Here is a 23730-nt window from a genome sequence, read left to right on the forward strand (position 1 = left end):
GTCCTGTGAGGTCATCACTTGTCCCCATGGTCTCCCCTGAGACAACTGCTGGTCACTTCTTGCTGAGCAGCTGAGAGGCCATTCACAGCCCTCTGTCCTGTGAAGGTGCATGTGACAAAACTCAAATAACATGCAGCCCCCTGTAGGTCAAGATGAGGTCCAGCGTATACAGTCCACTATTGCGGTGGTCTTCAGGGCAGTCAGGACTTGGTGAAGTGAAGGAGAGCTCTTGACTCCATTTCAGAAGGCTGGTTTATTATATTATGATATATATTACATTTAAAAAGATCACACTATAACTATACTACAAAGAACAGAGAGAAAGGTTCATCAGAAGGCGAGACAGGAATAGAAAGGAATGAATAACAAAGTTCTTTGACTCTCAGAGAGTCCAAGAGCTGCTGCTTTCTTGATAGGTCACCAAGTAGAAACATCCCACATTGACCAATCGAGGAAGCACCTGCTGCATTCCACAGTAGCAGATAACAAATTGTTTACACTTGAAGCTGAGGCCCTCTCAGCTTCTCAGAAGAAAATCCTAGCAAAGGGATTTTCATAAAATATCATACCTACAGTCCACTTATATATACACTCATATTTCATTTCTCCTTACTGGTGGAAATAATCACTAGATACCAAATTGCTAAATCCCACAAACTCCACAGAAACAAAGACAAACCCAAAATAGCGGGGTACTCCCCCCTTTCCAGATGGCATCTGCCACAGGCAAACATGCTTAGGGAGACAAAGGGAAAATACAGTCAGCCTTCCTCCCTACTTATATCTCCATCAGCAAAGGTGGCTGGCACATTCCAGCAGGTGATAGTCAGCAAACAGCTAGAACTCATGGAGAGACTTTGCCTTCACTGTGGCAGAGAAGAGCAAGGCAAAGCATGGCAAGGCAAAGCAGCTGGGCTGGAGTGACTTGGTGCCTTTTTGCCTCAGCTGGGCACTGCTGGCAAGCTATGGGCAACTTAGACTGGAGCAGGGCCACTCTGTTCCTTCTGGCACAGTGCTGCTGACAGATACTCCTGGAATTTGCCTTGAGGCAGGCCAAGATGCAAAAGAGGAACAAAAGGGAGGGGGAAAAAGAAAAACCTCAAAGATTCTGCCTTGAGCAAATATAACAAAGCAAGAGGGGTCTGCCTGAGAGACCCCTGACTTTGAAAAGGAACCCCAGCAACCCCTGTCCCTTGTGTGTCAACTCCCATCCATGGCACTGGATCTTAAAGAGACAGTAAACAAGTCTGGGCACAGCTAGATATGGACTACAATAACATCTTGGGTTACCCAGGACACATGCTTATTTGAAGTGGGCCAATCTTCCTTCCTGCCCTTTCCCAGGCTCAGCTTTCCCTCAGACTTCTCTCCTCTTGCTCATTACAGCTGCAAGTCACACTCGATGCCACTACCTAAGTGCAGGGTACAAGGTCTGCGTACAGTGTGGGCTCTTGCTTTGCCTGTGCTCCCACCTGTCTTCTCTGCAGATTGCAGTCCCTTCAGGGGTGGGAGGGGGTGGCTCTGGCTGGCAGGTGACCCCCCATCCTGCTGCCTACTCCCACTCCCTCAGGGGGACAGGGGAGATAGTAACAAAGGCAAATGTGAGAAAACACTCATGGGTCAAGACACAAGACAGTTTAACAAGGGAAAGAAACTTTCTCAGGAAACACTTCCTCATATTACACTGGGGGCAAGGGTGGCAGGAAACTCTGGAGGCCATTGGGCCCAAGCCCTTGCCCAAGCAGAGTCACCTATAGCCAGCTGCCCAGCTCAGTGGGTCATTCAAGAATGATAGATCATTAAAAAATCATAAGCATGGCAACAAAAAGCTGCCTGAGTGTGGCCTTGGCATGTTTGAAATCTTCAATTCCAACCTCATCCCATTATATTTTGAATGCATAAATAATTACCCAAGTTGTAGTGCAGTGGCAATATCTAATGCAAAATGTTTAATTTTGACCCTTTTAAAGCTGTGAAGCATAGTACTGAAGTCCATCTAATACTAGAAACCTCTGCTGCTTCTTTGAGGGAAAGAGTATCTTCTACATGGGTAAGTCTGATTAAAATAACACACAGTTCCAAATTGATACTTGTTTTATTAGAATACCACATAACGTGAAATTCACAATTTATGACACTTAAGCATCAAAATCTTAAAAGTTTATTGCTCTATTCCCAAACCTCTAAGATGTGAAGAAAACCCCAACATGTTGTTCTAACCCAATGTCTTCAGAATGTTACTTTGAAAATATTAGCAAAGTAGAATTTAATTTAATGCATTTAATAGCTGAGACAATCAATGCTTGAAGAAAGCTTGACAATGCTTACAGAAGAAACAGTGCAACCCAATATCCATACTACAAATCTACCTTTCCAGAACAATTAGTACTTCCAGGTCAGTTTTTTCCACCAAAAAGATGTTGTAGTGGCGAAAAGATGATGCTGGGGAAACAGTAACAACAAGAAGAGCATATTAGACTTAAAATACTTCTCTAAATATCGGGAAAAAAACTATTTTCTGTCCAACAGAAGGACACAATGCCAGTACAAAACAATACAGAGGGAAACTGAAAAAACAGAGGAAACAATAACTTGTGCACTAATGGTCTGGTCTCAGTCATTAAAGGAATGGCACACATTACAATTAACAAGGAGTTTTATTTTTTTTTTAAATAACAAAAACAGCAGCTGCCAATATCCACCTGGTTCTGTGCAGTGATGGATGGCACTCACAGCATCCAGCCTCAGCTGCATGAGAGAACCCCTTTGGCCAGCCAGCAGGTGTCTGAACAGTGCTACTGATTTCCATTTAAAATGGTGCCTTTGGGAGTCAGAGTTACAAAGTCCAGATTTGTTCAATGGCCAAATAAAGGTCACATGCAGCTTCATGGGGCTGATGATCCATCCAGGAAGACCCTTTTAGTTGGCACTTCTCAGCTGAGAAAAGCTACTTTGTATAAGGGCTGTGATGGAGGTTCAGTGACCTTCTCTCATTATGAATTTTTCCCAAAGACAGCTCAGAAGAGGAACATTTAGTGGTAATGCTGCCCCTTAGCATGAGATAAAATGATATCCCTTTTTTTTGCCTTGGGAGATTTTGGTTTAACCACAGAAAACATGTCTCCATCCTTCAAAATTATGGAGACAAGCTGGCACTGCCAGAATCGGCCTTTGACACAGGCTTGGATAGAGCCAGGACTGCCCTCTGCTCATCTGTGTAGGATTAGTACCTTCTCCAGAACTGTGAGAGACCTCTTCCTTCTGACTTCATGTTTCCTTTCTTTCCTGTTTGGTCCATTTGCTGCTGCAGCTGCACTGCACCCTTGGCCTGACTGGCTACTCTTTTTTGTTCAAGGGCAAATTCCACAGGCTCCCCTGTAAGAAACAGCAGCAAGAACAAAACCACAACCTCGCTCTCTACACACTCCCTGCATATCCAGGGGAATGAAACTCAGTGGAAACCAGGAATTCCTTACTCACAGAAGCTCAGTTGGTCACAGTCTTTAATAAGGGATGCTGGGCTGAACTCAAGCTCATTTGCTTTGGAGGAATTCTAAAAGGAAAAGGAACCCAAGAACTGTTACATAATGCCGAATTCTATTGTACAGAGATTTTTGTTAGCTTGCTTCCTAAAAGTATTAAAAAGCAAGGTCTACAGTCTTTGTTGTGTGGTTTCATTTGGGGATTTTTTCCTGTTACGATGCGGACTTTCTTCACCAAGGTATTTTTACACCTCCTTCATCAGGACATCACATAAAGCTGTAATTTATTTAGAAGATTTTAGCATACCAGATAGTGAACTAATAGTAGCTATGGAATAGGCAGAGATTTAAAAAAACATGAATAGAAGAGCTGTGGGAAACGACAGCCTCTGGACAGTGCAGGCCCCTGGACATTCGTCCTTCTAAACATAGTCCTAGGACACAGACTTAATTCGGAAGGGACAAAAATGAAAAGTTCCAGAAGCAAGAGGTGGGCCAGGAATACCCATTAGGAAGGTGATCATCAATACAAAGTACCACACAAAACAAAATAAGCATATAGAAACACAGCAAAATCAGCAGGTAAACTTCTAAAAGAGAGTAAACCCTAAAACAATGACAGTCCTCATGGTGTTTCCCTTGCACTAATCTCAGAACCATTTAGGTTGAAAAAGCCCTGTAAAATTGAGTCCAGCTGCTAACCTGGCACTGCCAAGGCCATCACTAAACCATGTCCCCAAATGCCACATCTAAGCTCAGGTTAACACAAAATTCCAAGCCTCTGATGGCCTGAGATCTTTGCAGTTTAGTCTGAGAGCATTAACTAAGTTACGAAAATTCTCTGGAGTGACAGGCTGAGTCTCGTTCTTTCTTTGACTCTCACTGGTGCACTGTGTAAGTGAAAAGATGTGCAGGTTTGACCACATTCATCCTGACCAGATGTCACCATCACAGGCCTGGGAGACATTTGGATGAGAGCTGAAAATGCAATCCATTGAACAGTCATGCGCCTGTGGCACTTCTTTGCTCCTCATGCTGAACCCGACAACCATAAGTCAATCCCATACAGAATACGTAGACAGATTTCCTTCCTGTTTAATGAAACCCTTCCCTTTTTGAGAAGCATTATAAAATACCAGGTGGATTTGAAACCAAAGCCATACACTGTTGATAAACTGAGAAAGAGCCTTGGAAGACCAACCAGAAAAACTCCAATAAAGTACAGGAGCTACTGCCATGTTTTTATCCGAAACCTAATCTTTCTTCTCATCCCAAATTAAAAGAAAAAAACCAAACAAAACCCAAATGGAAAGCATGCCACAGAAATATTTGGCTTTCATCTTCTAAAAAAAGCAAGTTAGGACTTAGTAAGAGGACCTTCTGTCCATGATTTCACACAGTACTTGTGACACCTGATCTGGTGTTCATCAACAGAACAGTCTGTGTCCAGATAATCCTCTCAGTTTAACAGTGCCTTTAACTAGTTCAATTTCGAGGACAAGTCATGGTATCACAAGCAGCTGTTCCAGAGAAGGTTCTTCTCACCTGAGTTGGCATTTGCTGAGTTATTTTTGCATGACAGTTCCAGTTTACCTGGAAAGCACTCAAGACACGCCCTCCCACATTAGTTAACACAAGAAGAACTTAGAGTAACCTCTGCCACCTGTCATACTGTTTCTCAGAGTCCAAGCTGCTAACCTGGAGCTCCAGCATTCAAGGACTCTAATGTCTTGAAAACTGTACAAACAACAGAGGAATTCTGGAAACACTGATTATAGCAAAGTGGAGAACAAAAAAGCATCTTTTAGAAAATGATCCTTATCTCATCAACAGTGTTTGGAGTATCTGAGGAAAGAAGCCAGAGAGGATATGTGTAGAGACCTGTCACCTATACTGCAAAGATAAGCGGGGTGGGGGGGGTGGGGGGAAGGGATACAAGTTTTAGAGACAAATAAACCTGCTTGTTTTAGGTAAGTTATTCTTTACTGAATGCTCCCAAGGAGTTATTAGGCAGTCTTCTTCTATCCTGCAAATCCAACAAACCTGTCAAAAAACCCTGTTCTGAAAGAATGTTTTGGGCTTCCTTTGTGAGCAAACCCAAGAGAAATGTGTTTGCCTCCTTGGAAAAAACTCTCTTCCAAAAAGTTAGAGGGGGGGAAAAGCCAGAAAAGTGATAGTGTGGTAGGGATTTGAATTAAATTTAGAATGGGTATCCAGAAAATATATAAAGTGCATTTGGAAGGATGTGCAACATCCAGGAGGACAAGGGCGTTAGAGTGTGACTAAGAGCAGCTCTATCTGAGCAGGCTTGGAGCCTGTGTATTGCCATGTCTGGGGTCACCATTTATTACTGTGGGTCTTCTGGGCAGTCAGGACTTGGTGAAGTGAAGGAGAGCTCTTGACTCCATTTCAGAAGGCTGGTTTATTATATTATGATATATATTACATTTAAAAAGATCACACTATAACTATACTACAAAGAACAGAGAGAAAGGTTCATCAGAAGGCGAGACAGGAATAGAAAGGAATGAACAACAAAGTTCTTTGACTCTCAGAGAGTCCAAGAGCTGCTGCTTTCTTGATAGGTCACCAAGTAGAAACATCCCACATTGACCAATCGAGGAAGCACCTGCTGCATTCCACAGTAGCAGATAACAAATTGTTTACACTTGAAGCTGAGGCCCTCTCAGCTTCTCAGAAGAAAATCCTAGCAAAGGGATTTTCATAAAATATCACAACCACACCTGCGGGCTAGAAGAGAAAGAATCTTCTCCTCATAACAAGGTCTTTAGAGAACAGAGCAACAGCCAATCCCTCTGGAACAATCCTGTCATGAATCTGCCTTCTGGTGACAAAGTGAGAAAAGGCATGGCACTGTTTCAGGAACAGGGTGATGCTTGCACAGTCATCAGCAGAGAGAGGGACACTGGTGGGGAGTGGCACAGAGTCACAGCAAAGCCAGTGACAAGATGCCAGCACTCACTGTTAGCCCTTTGTGAAGTTCTCCATAAAGGGCCATGTGAGATGACAGAGGACTGGAGACCTGGAGAAAAGACAGGGCATTCCCTCAGGCTCATCTCTCAGAGGCTGAGCTTACCCCTAAGCTTGTAGCTGGACAATCAGAAAAGTTTGCGTCATCTCAAAAAAAATATAACTCATCCCTTTGCTAAGTCTCACAAGGAGTCAAAAATGTCAAAGGTGATGCAGGGAAAAAGGAAACAAATTACCTGCAGGCATTTTTATGCTTGCCACTGTAAGGGTCCAGGACTAAATAGGTGCTGTTGTCTCTTTCTGAATATTCTGTAGCTTACCTTTTCAAATCCTTGCTCTGCTTTACTCATGTGGTGAACACAGTTAGCTCCAGTTCTAAAGAAAAATAAGCAAAAACTGAGTTTACAAAAAGTCACAAAAAGGAAGCAGCCACTCCAAGTACTTCACTAGAAACCAGGACTTTAGTAGGACTCAACAAGATATATACCCTTAATCTATATTTGTACTCATGTTTCAAAGTCTTCCTTAAAAATGAAAATATGCACTCATTCTGCTTCTCAATGATGACAAACAAGCAGTTAAAAAGTGTTACATGAAAAGGGGGATGAGCAGAGAAAGCTGAGAAAGTTTGTGAATCCTGCAAGGTTACAAGGGCAGGTAGCAAAGAACCACAGAAAGATCTTGCAAGACTTGGTCAAGGAGCATTAAAATGGCAGAGGAAACTCCATATGGGGAAGTATGAAGGGATGCATGTGCAGAAAAACCATCTTAGCTTCACTTGAGGTGATCAGAATCACTTGCTACTTGGAGATTCTGATTTCTCAACACTCAGTACCACCCCAAGAAAACCCAAATCCCCCAAGACATTTTAGGAGAAAAAGAGGTGGTCCATAAAGAAGAGAAGACAAAGAGTGGTCTCATTATGGCAGACACACTCCTTCCTGGGGCAGGGAAAGTGCTCAGCCTGAATGAACTCTTCAGTCTAACAGCAACTGAAAAAAATGACAGAAGGCTTGAAGCTAGTGCTTGCCAATTTGATTTTGAATTCAAGCATACACTTAAGAATTACAGATTGTTCTAATGATAACTGCTAGATTCAGGACCTAGAGAGAACTGCCAGACTGGATCATGAAATAGCCCTTTTTGACCTTGTATTTTATTAATCTACAACTTGTGTCTTTGGCTAAAAGAAAAAAAAAACAGAAAACAATCTGAATCCTGGGTTCATTCCTCCCTCATATCCAACAGTTGTACTGTGAGTAGAAACAGGCCAGGGGGATGGGGGTGGGATTAAATGAGTACATTCGCATGAGCAGGAAAAGAATTGGCTTCAGACTTTGTTAATATCTCTGCATGAAACACACTTGGGAATTGGGTAAGATATATGGCACCAAGGTAGATGATTGGATTTAGTCTGTATATGGGAGGGGAAAGGTGTGCATAAACACTTCTGACCACTAATGGATCCAGGACTGTTTGCCACAAACTTGTGAGGATTCAGCATAGATGCAGATTTTCTTCTTTTTAAAAAATACACTCTAAGAAGAAAGAAGCCTGCCAGCCTGTAAGTAACACTGGGTATCTGAGAGGTAGTCAAGAACTAAGCACAAGGTTAGCCAAGAGCCAGCCCTGTACCCTCATGCGGAAGGGTGATTCAGCTGAGCTGAGTGATTCACCCTGAGCTGAATTAGGCAGAGGTCTGCCAAACCACTGCCCTCAAGCAGTGATCTCTCCCCTCTGCTCAAGGCTGCTGAGGCCCCTCTGCCCCAGTCTGGACCAGAAACCCCAGTAAATGACTGGGACTCACAGCAAAGGGCCATGTGCAAACATGATAATGGGACTGGGGAATTTTTTCAAGTGGAGAAGCTTTGAGAGATAAGGCTGTTTAGTCTGGAGAAGGCTTGGATGGGATCTTACCAATGTACACCTGATGGGATCTTACCAATGTACACCTGAGAACAGAAAGCCAGGCTCTCCTCAACCCTCTTGTCTTCTGGCAGGACAAGAGGCAAAGGGCACAGACTGCAAAATATGAAATTAAATTTGAACACAAGAAAAACCTTTTTTACTACAACTGTGGTCATACACTGCAAGTGGCTCTCCACAGTTGTGGAGGTTCCACCCTCAGAGTCTACTCAAGACCTGAGGGAACTTGCTTTGGGTGACCCTGCTTGAGCAGGAGTGGTCTGAACTTTATGATATCAAAGGACCTGTCCAACCTCAACCATTCCGTAAAATCCAGAGATAGAGATCTACTTGGGAATCACCATGAGAAGTTTAGCTACTGAAGAAACATGGTGAAGTTGTGTGACAATCCTCATGTATACACACAACACGTGCAATTTCATGAGGCTTTAAAACACTTCGAAAAGAGCAAGTTCCAAGGCATCTTGCCATCAACCTCAAGCCAAAAGGGCAGCATTTATCAGCTGGCTCAATGGAGCAGGCTGGGAGGCAGGTGGAAAACTGGTTCCAGTTCTTCCCTTGCTGTCCTAGACTCAGGTGTGCAAGCCAGTGCACTGCTCTGTCTGGCCGCTGAGCTATCACCTCACTGTGACTCAAAAGATGATGCAAATACAGGAGAAATTAAACAGGCAGAGCTCTGGTCAATAGTATGGGAACTTGGAAAGTACAGGACCACTTTTTTCCCAATACGAGCAATGATGCTTAGATTCTGTAAGCCATGGAAGAAAAGGAAAAAGGAAATTGGGGGAAAGGATTGCACAGAAATGAAGCATGAAGAACGTACAAGAGACATTAAAATATTAATATGTATCCTGGGAGACTCTTTTGGAGTCAACTTACATGTCCATATCCATACAAGACTGTGGGCGTGAGGTATCATCTCTGACTTCCACTCTTCTCCTTTTCACTGCTTCTTTCGTTGCAGTACATTCTGACATTTCATTTCTTCTCCTGACCTTCAAAGGATTGCAAATTTGGTATTGGTAACAATTGATTTTGACTTTTCTATTTCATAACAAAATTCATAGTTAATGTACATTCATATTTTGCAAAAATTGTTCCTGCTTATACTCTGAAAACAAACAAAAAAAAGGATTCAGGACTAAAACAAGCACTGGAAGGTCAGCCAGAGAATTATGCTCAATAGTTTTAAACAAAGTATTTCTTTCTAGGACATCCTATTTTCTCCATTTTCAGAGGACTGCCAAGGAACGTAAATAGCAGGAATGCAGAGATAGAAAAAATTCCTTAGGGGAATTTGGACACTTCCTTGGGGGAATTTGGATGTGAATTATTCTTCATTAATTCACTTCAGACACTTACCTATATTGAAAATTAACCTATCCTGAGCTCTCATTACACAAAAACTTCTCAATTAAGCATAGCTTTGCTGCTTATGACACAGCACCTAGGGAACTACTTAATTACTCAGCAATATGAACCTCACAGATTCTTCCAGTGATGAAAACACTGGACAGCTCACTCAGTCAGGCTTGCAGAGAATCCACGGAACTGAAAGGCAGCAGGCTCTTAGGTCCTGATACAGGACTGCTTTCCAGGCCCAGCAGAACTGCCAGAAGAACATCGCTCCCCTTGGATGGTTCTAGGTGAGAATCTGGTGCCACTTTACACTGCCTAACTCCTAATGGTAGAACTCTAGCATCGCCTAAAGGCATATATTCTGTTTCTCAAGAATACTTAGAACATAAATTAAACAACAAAACAAAAACCAAATGCACAACTTACAAGCTCATCACTGCCCTTGTTTACTTCTTTACCTGCAACAGAGATATAAAACTTGATGAATATTTAGACTCAACTTTCTTTAACCAACTGAAAAGTATATTTTTGCACTGCAATTTCTCTTCCAGGAGCAAGATAAACTACTGTGAAACAGTGTGGACCTGCATATGATACACTGAAATAGAAAACGTTCAAATACAGCTCTTTCTGAACCAGAATTCCTGGCTATGAACACCAGATATCAATGGGATGGGACAATTACTTGTCTTAAAGAAGTCAAAGGTATCTTTAGAAGAGAAGGGCCTGAAGAATAGTTAGCATCTCACTGTGCTTTGGGCACCACATGGAAGATGCAAGGACATCCGGAACACAGCCTCTAGAGAATACTGGCCAGCTGTAGGATGTATGGGATTCACACATATTTCCTTGAAGAAAAATCCCCACCAAGAGAGATTTGAGACATCAAGTCTGAAAGTAACAGTGCCTTACACGGTTCCTAATTTTAGAATAGCAATACTGTACAACTATCTGGATAAGGCAATTAAATACTGTAGCAGGTGTGCAGGGAAGCGGGTGAACTCTCCATGGTTAGAAGTCTTTACATCCAAACATGGGATGTTTGATAGGAAATGCAATAGGTGAGACTAATAAATTACTAGTTGGCCTTCTTATAAAGATCCCATTATCTGCTAGGCAGTCAATAAAGAAAAACAGTAAGTTTTTCCAGAGCCTGATAATAACAACAGGAAACAGTATGAATACTCAGTTTTCACAACAGGGGAGTTTAAATGTAGAGTCCCACAGAGTCCTTAGCTGTGGCTTGAGGTTGTTCAGCGAATTCATAGAAAACTTGGAAACTGAGATGCTGTTGAGGTGAAAATGTTTGCTAATTATATAAAAGACATTAGTACCATGATTACCACCTTTTTTTTTTTTTTTTTTTTTTTTACAAAAATCCATTATTTCTTTAGGAAAATAGCAACAAAGAGTGTGATTTTCTATGTCAACAAATGTAGTCATTCACAAGGAAGAAAAACACATGGCCCATATACATTTATGTGCTGGCTCCAGCCCACTGACTGACATTAAAAATGAAGATTGAGAGCCACTGGGCAGAGCTTCAGAAAAATATGAGCTAAAGAGTCACCGGTAGTTGGAAAGACAAAGGGGAATCCAGGGAATTTTAGAAAAGCAATATGAGACAATAAGGAATACCCTGTTAAGCACTATTTCAAACTCACAGTACAGGCCTCCCACACATAGCTTTGCTCTGATTCAGATACAATAGACAAAAGAAAAGAGAAAAGCAAGACATAGATCATAGATGTTTACAGAAATTACCCAAACATAATCACAAGGACTTACCACAAGAGATGTTTCGCTGAACTGAGTTCAATTCTAGATACAGTGTACAAATGTAGGGATAAGGCACAAGATGGACACTCTCATGTTTGAATTTCATTTTTGATACTCGCTCCCATTTACTCAAATCTGAGAAGAATGGTAAGACTTAAAAACATAACAATAACATTTCAAAGGAGCATGAGTCCTGAAAATGTCTTCTAAAGCTTCAAATGTCACAGCACACTGTACATGGTGCATAAGGGAGCAAATACAACCTGTTACTATGAACTTGTGAAACTGCACCAGTAACACACTACAGGAAACACTTATCCATGTTTATTTATCCACACTGTCCCATCAGTCACCTGTATTAAAAGTTTTCTGTTCCCTTAACTGTGCTTGCCTTCAGTACTGACTCCCCCTGGAAAAAACCATGCCAGGCCCTTTCAAACCTATAAATAAAAAAATCCTTCAACAGTCTTCCTAATTAAAAAGGAATTATTTTAAAATTTTATTTAAAAATTAAAAAGGATTTGTATTCATAGAAGCAGCATCATTAAATTCACTTCACAGTTCAAAATAGGAGAAAAAAGATAATTGACATGACAACCGCCACAGTTACAGCCATTCCTTCATGTGAGTGCAGCTCTGACATACAGGAGCTTTTGCTTGGAAGGTCAAATGATGCTGGACATATGTCTCCTCACATACTTCTGATCTCTGGGAGAAACAGGTGAAATGAATACTGTTAGTCCTCATTTGCTAGCAGAAACTAACATCTTGGGGAGAGAAGATGATGAAACATTGATACAATCAGTTCCTTTAAGGACTCAAATTGCCTGGTTTTTGGCTTGAGGGACTCATCATTGGTGATTAACAAAGACACTCTGTCACTCTACAGAGAGGAGCCTGACACACCAACTGTAAGACAACTCCTCATGCCAGGCCTCTGAGCTCACAGTTCTCTTCCAGGCCCAGTGCTGGCTGAGCATGTGGATGGACTTACAAGTTCTACAAATACAAGTTTGTAAATCAAACACTCTTCAACACACAGACAGAACTGGTTGAGCTTTAGAGCAAACTAATAATGTTGGTTGGATTGGGTATCTCCTCTATAATGATGCTCTTGGCTACTTTCTTGACTCTAACACAAGTAAATTGCTGCCATATGTACCTGCTTCAGACAGAGAAAAAGGACAGCCTTGTTCCTGCCTGCTATTCCGAGGCATAATGCAGTCTTCTAAGACAGGAGGGGAACTTCTCTGCGATATTCATTACTCCTGGGCACTCAGAGTCACAGGAAGTGATGCCAGATCTGATCCAAAAATGGACACACCTTTAGGACTGGAAAACACTAACATTTAACTGAATTACGTTTCTCTTCAACAAAAGCCTCAGGAGAGTAACTTCTCAGCCCATTACACAACAGCAACTACAACAGAAATATTAACAGTTACCATCTCTTTTATCAAGTTATTGTCACTTTAAATTAAAAATCTGCAGAATATGTAGCAGACATGACTAAATTCTGTCCAGTTGCACAAGCCAGAAGAAAAAAAATGAAGGCTACTAATGCCTTCTGATGAGAGAATACCTAGAAAGAGGAGAAGCCTGTAGTACAGCTGCTAGCTAGAATAATCCAATCTCAAATGCCTCAGCACTTCTGTATCAAAAGTGAAATCCCAGGAAACTACACTCCTCAAAACCTGTGCTTCTATATGACTATGCTATGCAATTGCACCCAGCTTTTACAGCACTGTCTGTGGACAGCTGGCCAGACAGACAGCAGCTCAATGCCTCTGCAAGCTTTAGGCAAGACAGAAAACATCTGCTGACTGTTCCCACAGGAGAGAGAGGCTTGAGTGCAGTAAGGTGAATACTGTGCCTGATGACATTTGCTTCACAATTCTTTCTAGGCTTCAAGGACTGAAGAGGGGACCAGGATAACTGGATGACAATCCTTCAGGCTTTGTGTATTCAAAATCCTGTCTGGACTTCCAATCATCCTAGCTCAACTACTGCTTTTTCTAAGGCTCACTCTGTGAGGTACTTTTTGCTTCTCTCAGTCATCTCTGTGGAGACATGAGTACAGACTCACACTTGTTCCCATCCTCTATCCCCAAAGGCTCATGGTGGTTTAACCTTGAGGGACCTAACAAGAACAGCACTGTGAGCTTCCCTGCCCATGAGTCAGCATTGCTGGGCCTATAAGGAGTGTTTTACATTCCACAAACCTTTGGGAACAATGCACCATCTGTGCTTCCGAGTGCATGAGATGGGTTTCCTGGCAATTTATGTACACATAAATTGTTCTGGCTAAGCCTAATTTGGAACACAGGGCTGTTTGGATGAAAACACTCTCATCACTTCAGTTCTCTGGTGAAGGCAACACCTCAGTAGTTCACAATACTTTCAGCCAATGTCAAACTGCAAAGATTGAAATAGTACTGCTCCAGCTAAAAATCTGCACACTCTCACACATAAATGTTGACTTATGCAATGCCCAAAAGATACAAGTCATTGAATCTTTTCTTTTATGAGTAGGAAAGAAAGGATACATGGAAAGACAGTGAAGTGGTCTGTAGAAAATGGATATAAATCATCAAGATTTCCAAGGATTACTCGAATCACTTCCTGGAGAGGCCAAAAAATAAACAAAGGAAAAATATTAAAAACATAGTCACAATTCCACTGTCAAGTACACTTTCAAGACTTGGGGAAAAATTAACATTACTTTACAGTTTGCATGAATCATGGAAGACCAGGTTCTAGATATTCTGCCTTTCCTCCTCCCCTTCTCCCCACTTCCTCCTGCCATTTTAGAGCGCACTGCACTGACAGACTCATAGAAATTTAGGTGAATGAGTACATTAATCTTGAATTAACATAGACTAATTACTATGGAAAATGGAATTGTGCTTTTAAATTTAATAAGTTTTAAATTTAAGGAGTGTCATTTAATTTTTCCAGGAAAACACACACAGCATTTACCTACTCCTCTTTCTCTGAATATTGACCCAAATCAGTTATAAGGTAATTGCAGTTAAACTCCAACAAATTCCTCCTCTACAAACAAAACTTTTTGTGGTAATACCTTTCAACAGTTTCAAAAGTGAAAAAAATTGTAGTTCTTAATATCAATTAAAATCAGCACATTTTCTTCAGTAAGGTTTTTAATGCTATTACTGGTAGTTTTTTAGAAATTAAGTTATAGGAAGGAGCATTTTTAAGCAGGCAATATATTTGTTTCAATTTCTTAGTAATGGCAAGGACCTTCTTCTGTCTCAGGAAGATGACAACCACACAACTCATCCATTGTGACTGGACACAAAGCAATGGCAATCATTACAAGAACACCCACTGGTTCCACAGTTGCAAAGAAAGCATGTGCAATTTAGCATTAGTTAGCCTCCATCGAGACAGCTCACCAGTACTGCTACAGCTCCTGAAAAACCAAGAGGGATTAACAGCTAAGTCAAGCCTGACAACTTGAAAGTGTTGGTCAGTTTTGAGGTTGAGACCAAACTCCTGGGAAAGAGCTCCTGCAAGAATGACTCTGAAGAGGAATCAGACAGAAATTGGGTGCGACATTTGTCCATTTGTCCAATTTTAACAGTCAATAGCTTCTTCGGAATATTTCAAACAAAAGCATGACTCTTCTACACTAAATTTTGCCTGTTGAGGAACATTTTTCATTTGTGTCTTTTTTTTTTTTTTTTAAATGCTCAGACTCCCCAGGGAAGTTCCCCATTGCTCACACTTGAAATGCTGCATTTGACAAAATGTTCTCAGTCCCATAACAAGCATATAATTTGTTCAGCCTAACACCCATCTGAGGTCCTATGGACCTGCCTCAGCTCCTACCTCTGACTCCTTGGCCGTGCTTTCAGTGAGACTGAAACTGGGAGAGCTGTGAAACAAAGAGAGCATTGGAACCATCCCAGTCCAAACACAATGAAGCTACATTTCAAGTAAGAGTTTAAACAGCAACAAAATGTAATTCCCACTGAACAGAGAAAAAAATACTTAGTGGGCAGATTAATTCCTAATCTATTACTCATAAAAAAAATCCCTTATTCACAAGGATTGTTCAGTGTGAACTTTCTATCCACTTGCATTTTGCATTTTAAGGTCTTGTATCAACTCACTGCCATGTTGTGAGATACAAAGCTGTGTTTCGTGTCAGGTACATACAGGCAGCATGTGTGCTTGTGATTGTGATATGTGTGGAAACTGATCATGGGACAATTAAAGGATGAATTCCAAAAAAATAACTGAGGGAGTAAAGCATGGAAGAAGGCCTTTGAACTTATCCTTTGTTTGCAATTAACTTTTATAGCATCTGAATTAAAGCTTTAAGGATGTTGCTGCTGGACAGGAACTTTCTGCACGTAGCTAAGCATTAAACAGCTTTGCAATAATAACCTTTTGAAGTAGAATTTTATAATATTGCTTGTAGTCAGGAACTTTGAAAATATAAGTTTAGAATATATGTAAAGGAAACATGCTTATCTCAACACCTTAGCAAAACAGTAAAAAGCCGCTTGAGAAAGGAAGATGGACATCAACCCAAGGATTGATGGCTTTGACCAAGGGAAGCTGGACATCACTGTTACGAGATTTATAGTCTTTGCAATTAAAAGGTGGGCCCACATCTGGAGTCTGGACCGCACCAGCTGGAGGATCTCTTTCTTCTTTCGGAAGCTGGACCCCACCATCTGGGGATACTCCTTTCTGGGGTACATCCTGAGAACAACTAACTCACAACAGTGTATAGAATTGTGACGTAAAAATTGGGAATAGAAACTGCTGAGAAAAGCTTATGTGTACCCCTATAAATATCTGTACGCCCCAACCATCGTTGTGCAGCTGGAGGGAAAACTTCCCCCACTGTACCCAGCGCTGTATTGCTCATACTTTACCACATTAATTAATAAATTGATTGCTGCTTGAATATTGGCCTAGTCAAGCTTCTTATTTATAACAATGTGCAGCCAACGAACAGCAGGCTGACTTCTTGGCTTTAACACACATACCTGTTGAAGTTGCCATACCGGATTTTAAATTTGTACACATGCCTGCCAGCATGAAGAAATCTTGTTTCGGGCAATGGATAGGTGAATGGTTTCAAAGACATGTCTCTCTCTCTCCCTGAACGCCAGACTAGGAAAGCAGGAGAGTCAAAGGTTAATTCCTAAAACCCCTCACCACATTTCTTTCTGTCGTGTGAAAAGATTACATGCAGTTTTCTTCCAAGGGACATCTGCAGAGAGAACTCTCCTACCAGTCAGCAAATGGCTGATCTGAGTGTCCCGTTTCAATAGCGCAGTGGATCCGAGGAGAGGCCTGGAGCAGACGGCCACCTCGTCTTCAGCTGCGCTGCCCTGCAACTGCCTCTGCCGAGGTCCCTGAAGCTTTACGGGCCTCGTAAGCCTCCTTCCCCCCCCCCCCCCCCCCCCCCCCCCCCCCCCCCCCCCCCCAACTCCTCCGCAGAGCCCTGTGGGGCCCGCGACCGGCACCGGATGCGAAGGAAGCCCCGATTGCCGCGGATCCCAGCTACCCCCGAGAGTCCAGCCCGTAAGAACTCATTGCTCCCCACTCGCAGCACACGTCCCCGGTGCCCCCCGGCCGCCGCCGCAGCCACCAGCAGCGAGCAGTGCCCGGAGAGCCCAGGCCCGCTGGTGCAAGGCCGGGCTCCGCTGCGGACGCCGGCCCAGCGTCTGGCCTCCCAGACGCGAGATGCCACCGCCTTTCCAGAGTCGGGGGCGGCCTGAAAGGCCTCCGGACAGCTCCGGCGCGTACCGGCCACCCTCCGCTCCACGTCCACTGTGCCCATCAAGCCCTCGCCTCCGGCAGGGCCGAGCAGAGTCAAACCGAGCCGAATGGAGCCGAACCAATGCGAGCCTAGCCGAACCTATCGGAGCACAGCCGAGGAGAGCCGAATGGAGACGAACCAAGACCAGCCCACCCGAGCCCGGCCAAATCCCGCCGAGCTCAGTTGAGCCCAGAGCCCAGTTGCAGATAGGGAGGGGTGACATGGCGCAGAGCGGGTCCGCAGCTCTGCAGCCCCTTTCCTCTGAGGGGTAGCGGGGCCGGACGTGCTGGTGGCGGGTGCTGGAGTTGGCCGGAGCTGGGCTGCTGAGGTGGCATCTCAGATGAGGCAGAGGCACCAGGAGGCTGCAGGAGGCACTAGACCTACGCCGAGAGGGGCTAGGGATAGATCCTCAGCCACTACAGCACTTCTTTCTGACTCACACAGCTCCCTGCTCCATTTCTGCTGCTTCCTGCTGTCCTCCCTTTATATAGCTGGAACATTTTATATACTACATCTCTGGAATTGAAAGATCTTTCCTTTTCCCACAGTGTTAATACCCAGGGACTGATACAGCATCCCTCGCTGTCCAGTCAATGAGGTGAAGTCCAGTTCCTTATAGGCAGCAGCATGATGGTACCCCCAGCATTGGTAAAGACATGATTAGAGAATAATTCAGCAGCTGCAGAACAATTTTGAATTGATTTTCACTCTCTTTTGGCTTAAAAAAAAAGCAAAATAAGCTTAGGGAGTCAGGGAGTAAATTGATGCATTGATTTCATGCACAAGCAGGAAATTGGTAACTACCAATGTTCAAGCAAGCAGATAACACAGTGGAAAACACAGCTTCACTAACAACTCTAACCTTCTTTAAAGATGCTGAGCCCACCATTCTGGGTGCAGCTCAGCAAGAAGGGCTATGTCCTGTTTGAGCTGCTCTTCAATAGCAAATGGGAGGCTCTAAATTGGCTTTACAGTAAAACAGCATCCTTAGGAAACCCTCCAAGAAATTCTTGGGGCACACCAAGGGAGTCCCCAACACTAATGGATCTTGCAGCTAGGCAGAGTCCCATCTTGCCATGGGATTGCAAACTGATGCCTGAAAATTAGGTAAGAAAACAGTAGTCCATAGTACAGGGCCTATGGAGCAGGTATTTGTTTAATCGATGCCAGGAGTGAGAGGGATAGCTCTACTACAAACTCACTTGTCCATTCTTTGCACAGTACCATGTAGAGAGCATTTTAAGCAGACACCGGTCTGAGAGGCCTGCTTGCACAACCCTGCATGCATGCCTGCTAGCAGTGACACGCTAGCAGAGATGTGCTGCCCTCGGACAGACAATATAAAGACACTTGCCAAGATGTGCCCAAGGAAAAGGGATGTGAAGCAGGATGTTCTAGGGATGTAAAAAAAGATGTTCTACTAACACTTTTGCCAAAATATGCTACGTGACCAAAGATATGTTAGTTCTTTGCTTTGTAAAAAAATCAAATATATTCCCACGTTGCTGAACCCTGCATTACCATATAAATGTACCCTCAGATTTGCAATAAACAAGCACTGATCATTACTTCCATGAAGATTGATCTTTGACTCTGGGCCTCCTCTCTCCCCTTCACCCCCTCTCCCCTCATTTTCTCCTTTTAGTACTGCATTTTATACTTTTTAACATAATGTGTATATGATACTTTTCTAACCTTCATGTTGCAATGTGTTTTCTAATGACATGATTATGTAAGCCCCTGTAGCACGTGCGCAGTTTCTGCATGAGGTGATCATCAGGCTCCTGGTGGTTGCTTTGGATGAAGGCTCATAAGTCTTGCTGGGGTTTGAATTTTTCACTTCTGTTTTCTCTGCAAACTCTGTAAGATTGTCTGCTCAAAGAGCCACTGGTTAGCTTTTGAAGTTAGCATGTTCTGCTAAATTTGCTGATTTTTAAGAAGTGCTTCATTCACATACCCTGTTCCAAAGTAGCTACACTTTCTGCACAGCTACAGCCTGTGCATGGCTCAAGCATTATCTTATCATGAGGAACTCAATGTACATTGTGACACAGCACAGCCTCATGGCTCAGCAGACTATTATGACAACCTGAAATCTCATGGATCCAAGCATCTACTTGGACATTGAAAGGTTTAAAAGCTTTTATGTGCCTAGGCATACTTGGGTAAGAACAAGATACATTGTAGCCAATATAAAACCTGGCAAATACTAGCCACAAGCTAGAGACACAGGATGAAACTTGACAAGAAATAGGGAACAAAACTTTCAAACAATGAAGTACAAAGCTTGCTAAAACCAGTGAGAAAATTGCTGAAACAGCTAACAAGAGACTGCACATGCCTAGAGGAGAAAGGTGAAACAGGCACAGTGATGAAGACATCCAGCCTTCATCAGCAGACCACCAAGGAAGACGCAGCACCTTCCTCAGTGAGAATAGGGTGCACTGTGACTGTGTTTTGCATATGCTAACGATAATGATGAGTTCTAAGAAATAGTTTGCATAACCACAACTTTTCTAAAGAAACAATAAATATGCATGAAGTATAAACATGTATTGTAATCTGCTGTGTAACTTGTGTGTGCGCTGCTAGGAGGAATGATCCCTGTGCACACGGCACACTGAATAAAGCAAATACCTGTTTCTTGAACTTTGTCTCAGAAGTATCTCTTGGCCTGGTTTGGGGTGATTCAACATTTCAAAGGCTCGTGCAAGCAAGTGTCCATTGAGAAACAGCTGGGCCTAATGGAACACAGGACAACATTGTTAGACAGTGGAATCTCATGGAAGCAAGTGTCAGCACTTTTACAGCGCGGCCTCATGGAACCCAGGCACTGTAATGCAAGGAATCTTGGGGAAAAAAGTTTCCATTTTGAACAGTGCAGGTCCTCATGAAACACAGGTGCCACTTGGATAATGCCAGGGCCCATGGAACTCAGTGTCCATTGTGACACAGCGCAGCCTCATAGAACTCAGCTGACCATTGTGACCCAATGGAATCTCATGGATTCAAGGCTCTACAATGACCAAGGTGCCTCTGGGACATCGCCAGGCTTTGTAGAAACAAGGCTCCATTATTGTACACCAAGGCCTCACGGCACCTGGGAGGCCACCGTGTCACAATGGAACCTCATTGAAGCAAGTGTTCATTGTGACACAGGATGGCATCATGCACCCAGGAGTCCAGTGTGACACAATGCAAGCTCTGCGAATTAAGTGTCAACTGCAAACACAACAGGGCCTCCTTGAAGCCAGGTGATATTTGCATTTTGCCCTGGCAGGCAGAACTCTGTGTCTATTGTGACATAGCAGAGGCTCATGAACAACAGGAGAGCACAGTGACACCAGGGAATCTTGGGGAACCAAGATGGTCTCAATACAAATTCCCCTAGGAGTAACTCTTGCAAAAAACAAGACTTTCTTTTGTCTTCAGCGGGCTGGAATATTTAGCTTTGAAAAATCAACTCATTTACAAATGTAACCGCAGGGGCAAGCCACCATTCTTTTCATTAGCCTTTATATGTTTATAACCTTTAGTAGGGATCCATCCTTGTGACACACCTCACATTTTATAAGAAAAGAGGCATTGTTTAATTGCTTTAATGAAAAAAGTCTTGAATTTACTCTGAATAGAATTAGGATCCAAAAGAGCAAATATATAAGGAATGCTTAATGTCCCTTCTAACAGCTTCATTTAAGGTCCCAAATTCTCCATCCAAATACTGGCAGATTGGTCAGAAGAGAAAAGCAATCTTTTTTAATAGTCCTTTGGGAAGACAGGGCTTGCAGGAAATTAGGTACTTTCTGGTCTATTGCCTACATTTCAAGAAAGAATTTTAAATACTGAATTGACCTATGGAAGATGAAGACATTGTGAATGTGAAAGTCCAGTGCATGGCAGTCTCAGAAAGGAACTCATCAAAGCCCTTGAAATCCCAACACACAAGTTGTGAGTTGGCAGTGTATGCCAACCAGTTTTTAGCAAACCACAGCAAAATGCAGATGAAAAAACAAGGCCAATAGGTCAGATACAGTATGAAGCAGAATTAAAAAAGGAAAGCAGCTGAGAGCAGCAACCCTGTTAAGTGGAATAAGAAATGTCAGTATTCTTATTGACATTAGCAGAAATTTTTAGCAAGTCTGAAAATTACAAACTAAGCAAAAGAAAAGGGGACTGATGACTAATCTGGGATAGTACTTCCTAACAGGGATTTTCAAAATACACAGATTGTATAATCCTTTAATCCAAAGGAAGACATTAAAATGACAGTAAGGAAACTACATCAACTGCTAGAAAGACTCAGGGCAGCATATGTATAGCTGGAAATACCACTGATACACTGAGAAAACTGACACCAATGCAGCAACATTGTACTAAACTCCACAAATGTCCACTGCTTCCTTGCTGTCATCTTATGGCAATAGTTTCGTACCTTCTTGGTGATTTCTCACGGGCAGCTCCTCACAGCACTGACTTCTTCTTCTTCACACAGCAGCCAACTGAGTCCAGCTCCCTGTTTCCACTTCTCAGTTTACAGTTTTCTTCTCAACCAGCTAACCCACTGTCTTATAGCACTCTTGTTCTCATTGGTTACAGCTGTGGCCTGTTAACGTCAGGCCTGTTCCTAATCTTTGATAATTGGTACAGCTGCAACTCTGCAGGGCTGAGATTACCTTCTGCCCTGCCTTTATTTTCTTACATTCTATCCCTCCACACTGCACTGTCTGGCATTTCATTAATGTGCACATAGCAGCTCTGCAACATTCCTACTGATCATCTTCTTGGTATACCACTAGTTTCTTTAGGGCCAAGATTTTAGGTAGACGATCTTACAGATATAAATCTATGCCCTTCAAGTGAAACATATTGTGGGGAGAAAATCCTGTCTGAGATGTTCAGTCATTCCATTTTCTAGAAAGACCAAATCAAAATAAAAGCAAACTATAGGATTGTGCACTTGCTATTACAAAACACCTGCTGGCATCTGAAAATAAACTAGCAGAAAATCAGCATAAATGGCACTTGAGGCAAACAAACCTTTGAAGAGAATAATGATGTGATAAATAAAAACAACACATTTCCAGGCTATCGAGGTACTTCAAATGTAAGAAAAGGATTGAGAGCACAGGCTGAACTAATGGAGAAAGATTAAAAGAATCCCAAGAAAAACATGAGAAAAATTCTGAAAGATAAGGACAACTGACCTGTTTAAACCTTCACAAAATCAGTGACCAGGGATTTAGATAGACGATTAAATCAAGCAATTTACAGGTGCACCTTTTGCTCCTTTTTCACCTGGCAACATCACAGGGTGAATTGTGACCACGGAGTCAAGATGATTTGGATTATGTTTTTAGCTTCATCAGAGAAGTACAGCAGGTGAAGTACCTATTAGTGATGTGATACCCAGGAACACAGATTTGACACATTTCATTCAAGTCCAATCACAAATAGTAATACTAAGAGGATAGGACTGGCCTCTTTTCATGACGCTCTTCTTGTTTTACAGCCTGCTCTGATCCTGATGAAATCTCTTAATTAGCTTCTCTCTAAAAAGGAGAAAGTCCAGTTAAATTTCCCTCCCTACTGGTGGAGCTTTGACATTTGGTTTGCTCAGCCTAAAAATGGAACTGGAACTAGCAGGAATTGCTGTATTTCAAGTTTCCATCTCAGTTTGATAAAAGCCTACATGGTGTTGACTAAAGAATATTCTGTTTTCCTTAAGACTAAATGCATGCAGTTTCATCAAACTTTCTGTAATAAACCCCAGCAATACCAAAGAGTCATAAACAGCAGGAAGAATTATTTCACCATTTAGGGAACCAACCTTCTCACCTTCTTCTGGAGTAAGCATAATCTGATAGCTGAAGAAACAAACTTGTCAACATAAATCTCCCTACTACTGAGAAGCTGCTAACACAGGAACCACCTAAGCTCTGTGACTTTCTCCTTTACATTCACTTAGTCAAGCTTAGTAGCCTATATTGGCGATGAAGACAGATGGGGACAACTGACTGGTCGTCAAAATCCAAATTTATTCTGGACTACATATGCTTATATACTACTCTAGGAAGGCTAGTAATTTTTTATTACAATGATTGGGTTCATCATCACATAAACAAATGTCTACAATTTTGCAACATCTCTTGCTTGCAGAAGTTGCTTCAATCTTCTCTCCTGTCTGATCCAATCTTCTTGAAATCTTCAAAGCCCTGTTTGTTCTTGCCAAGGCATCCTGGTTATCAGATCTCTTATGCTAATCCAGTCCGAAGTACATCAGCCTGAAATTGACTGGGTCAATCAAAGACTAATTCTAACCTAGTCAGGAGGTCTCTAAAAAGTCAAAAAATATGGTGTTCTTCTTAGGCAATAAAAATGGGATCAGAACAA

General features: G+C 42.4%; 1 protein-coding gene across 3 annotated transcripts; it reads right to left on the reverse strand.

Moving 5' to 3' along the window:
* Positions 1–580: 580 nt before the first annotated feature.
* MAJIN (membrane anchored junction protein) lies at positions 581–21883 on the reverse strand. Of its 3 annotated transcripts, XM_038149577.1 has the most exons (12): positions 21773–21883; positions 19978–20081; positions 16562–16688; positions 15390–15435; positions 14084–14159; positions 11547–11672; positions 10185–10216; positions 9279–9394; positions 6794–6848; positions 3481–3553; positions 3231–3375; positions 581–2442 (listed from the first exon to the last, which is right to left on the reverse strand). In XM_038149577.1, the coding sequence occupies exons 3-12, from the start codon at positions 16660–16662 to the stop codon at positions 2397–2399; spliced, it is 816 nt and encodes a 271-aa protein (XP_038005505.1). In that variant the 5' UTR covers positions 16663–16688; positions 19978–20081; positions 21773–21883; the 3' UTR covers positions 581–2396. The 3 variants fall into 3 exon arrangements, with proteins under 3 accessions (XP_038005505.1, XP_038005503.1, XP_038005504.1); XM_038149575.1 differs by lacking the exons at positions 19978–20081; positions 21773–21883 and adding an exon at positions 17440–18819; XM_038149576.1 differs by lacking the exons at positions 19978–20081; positions 21773–21883 and adding an exon at positions 17328–17576.
* Positions 21884–23730: the final 1847 nt, after the last annotated feature.

Source organism: Motacilla alba, chromosome 12 (genome assembly GCF_015832195.1).
Source record: "Motacilla alba alba isolate MOTALB_02 chromosome 12, Motacilla_alba_V1.0_pri, whole genome shotgun sequence".
NCBI lineage: Eukaryota > Metazoa > Chordata > Aves > Passeriformes > Motacillidae > Motacilla > Motacilla alba.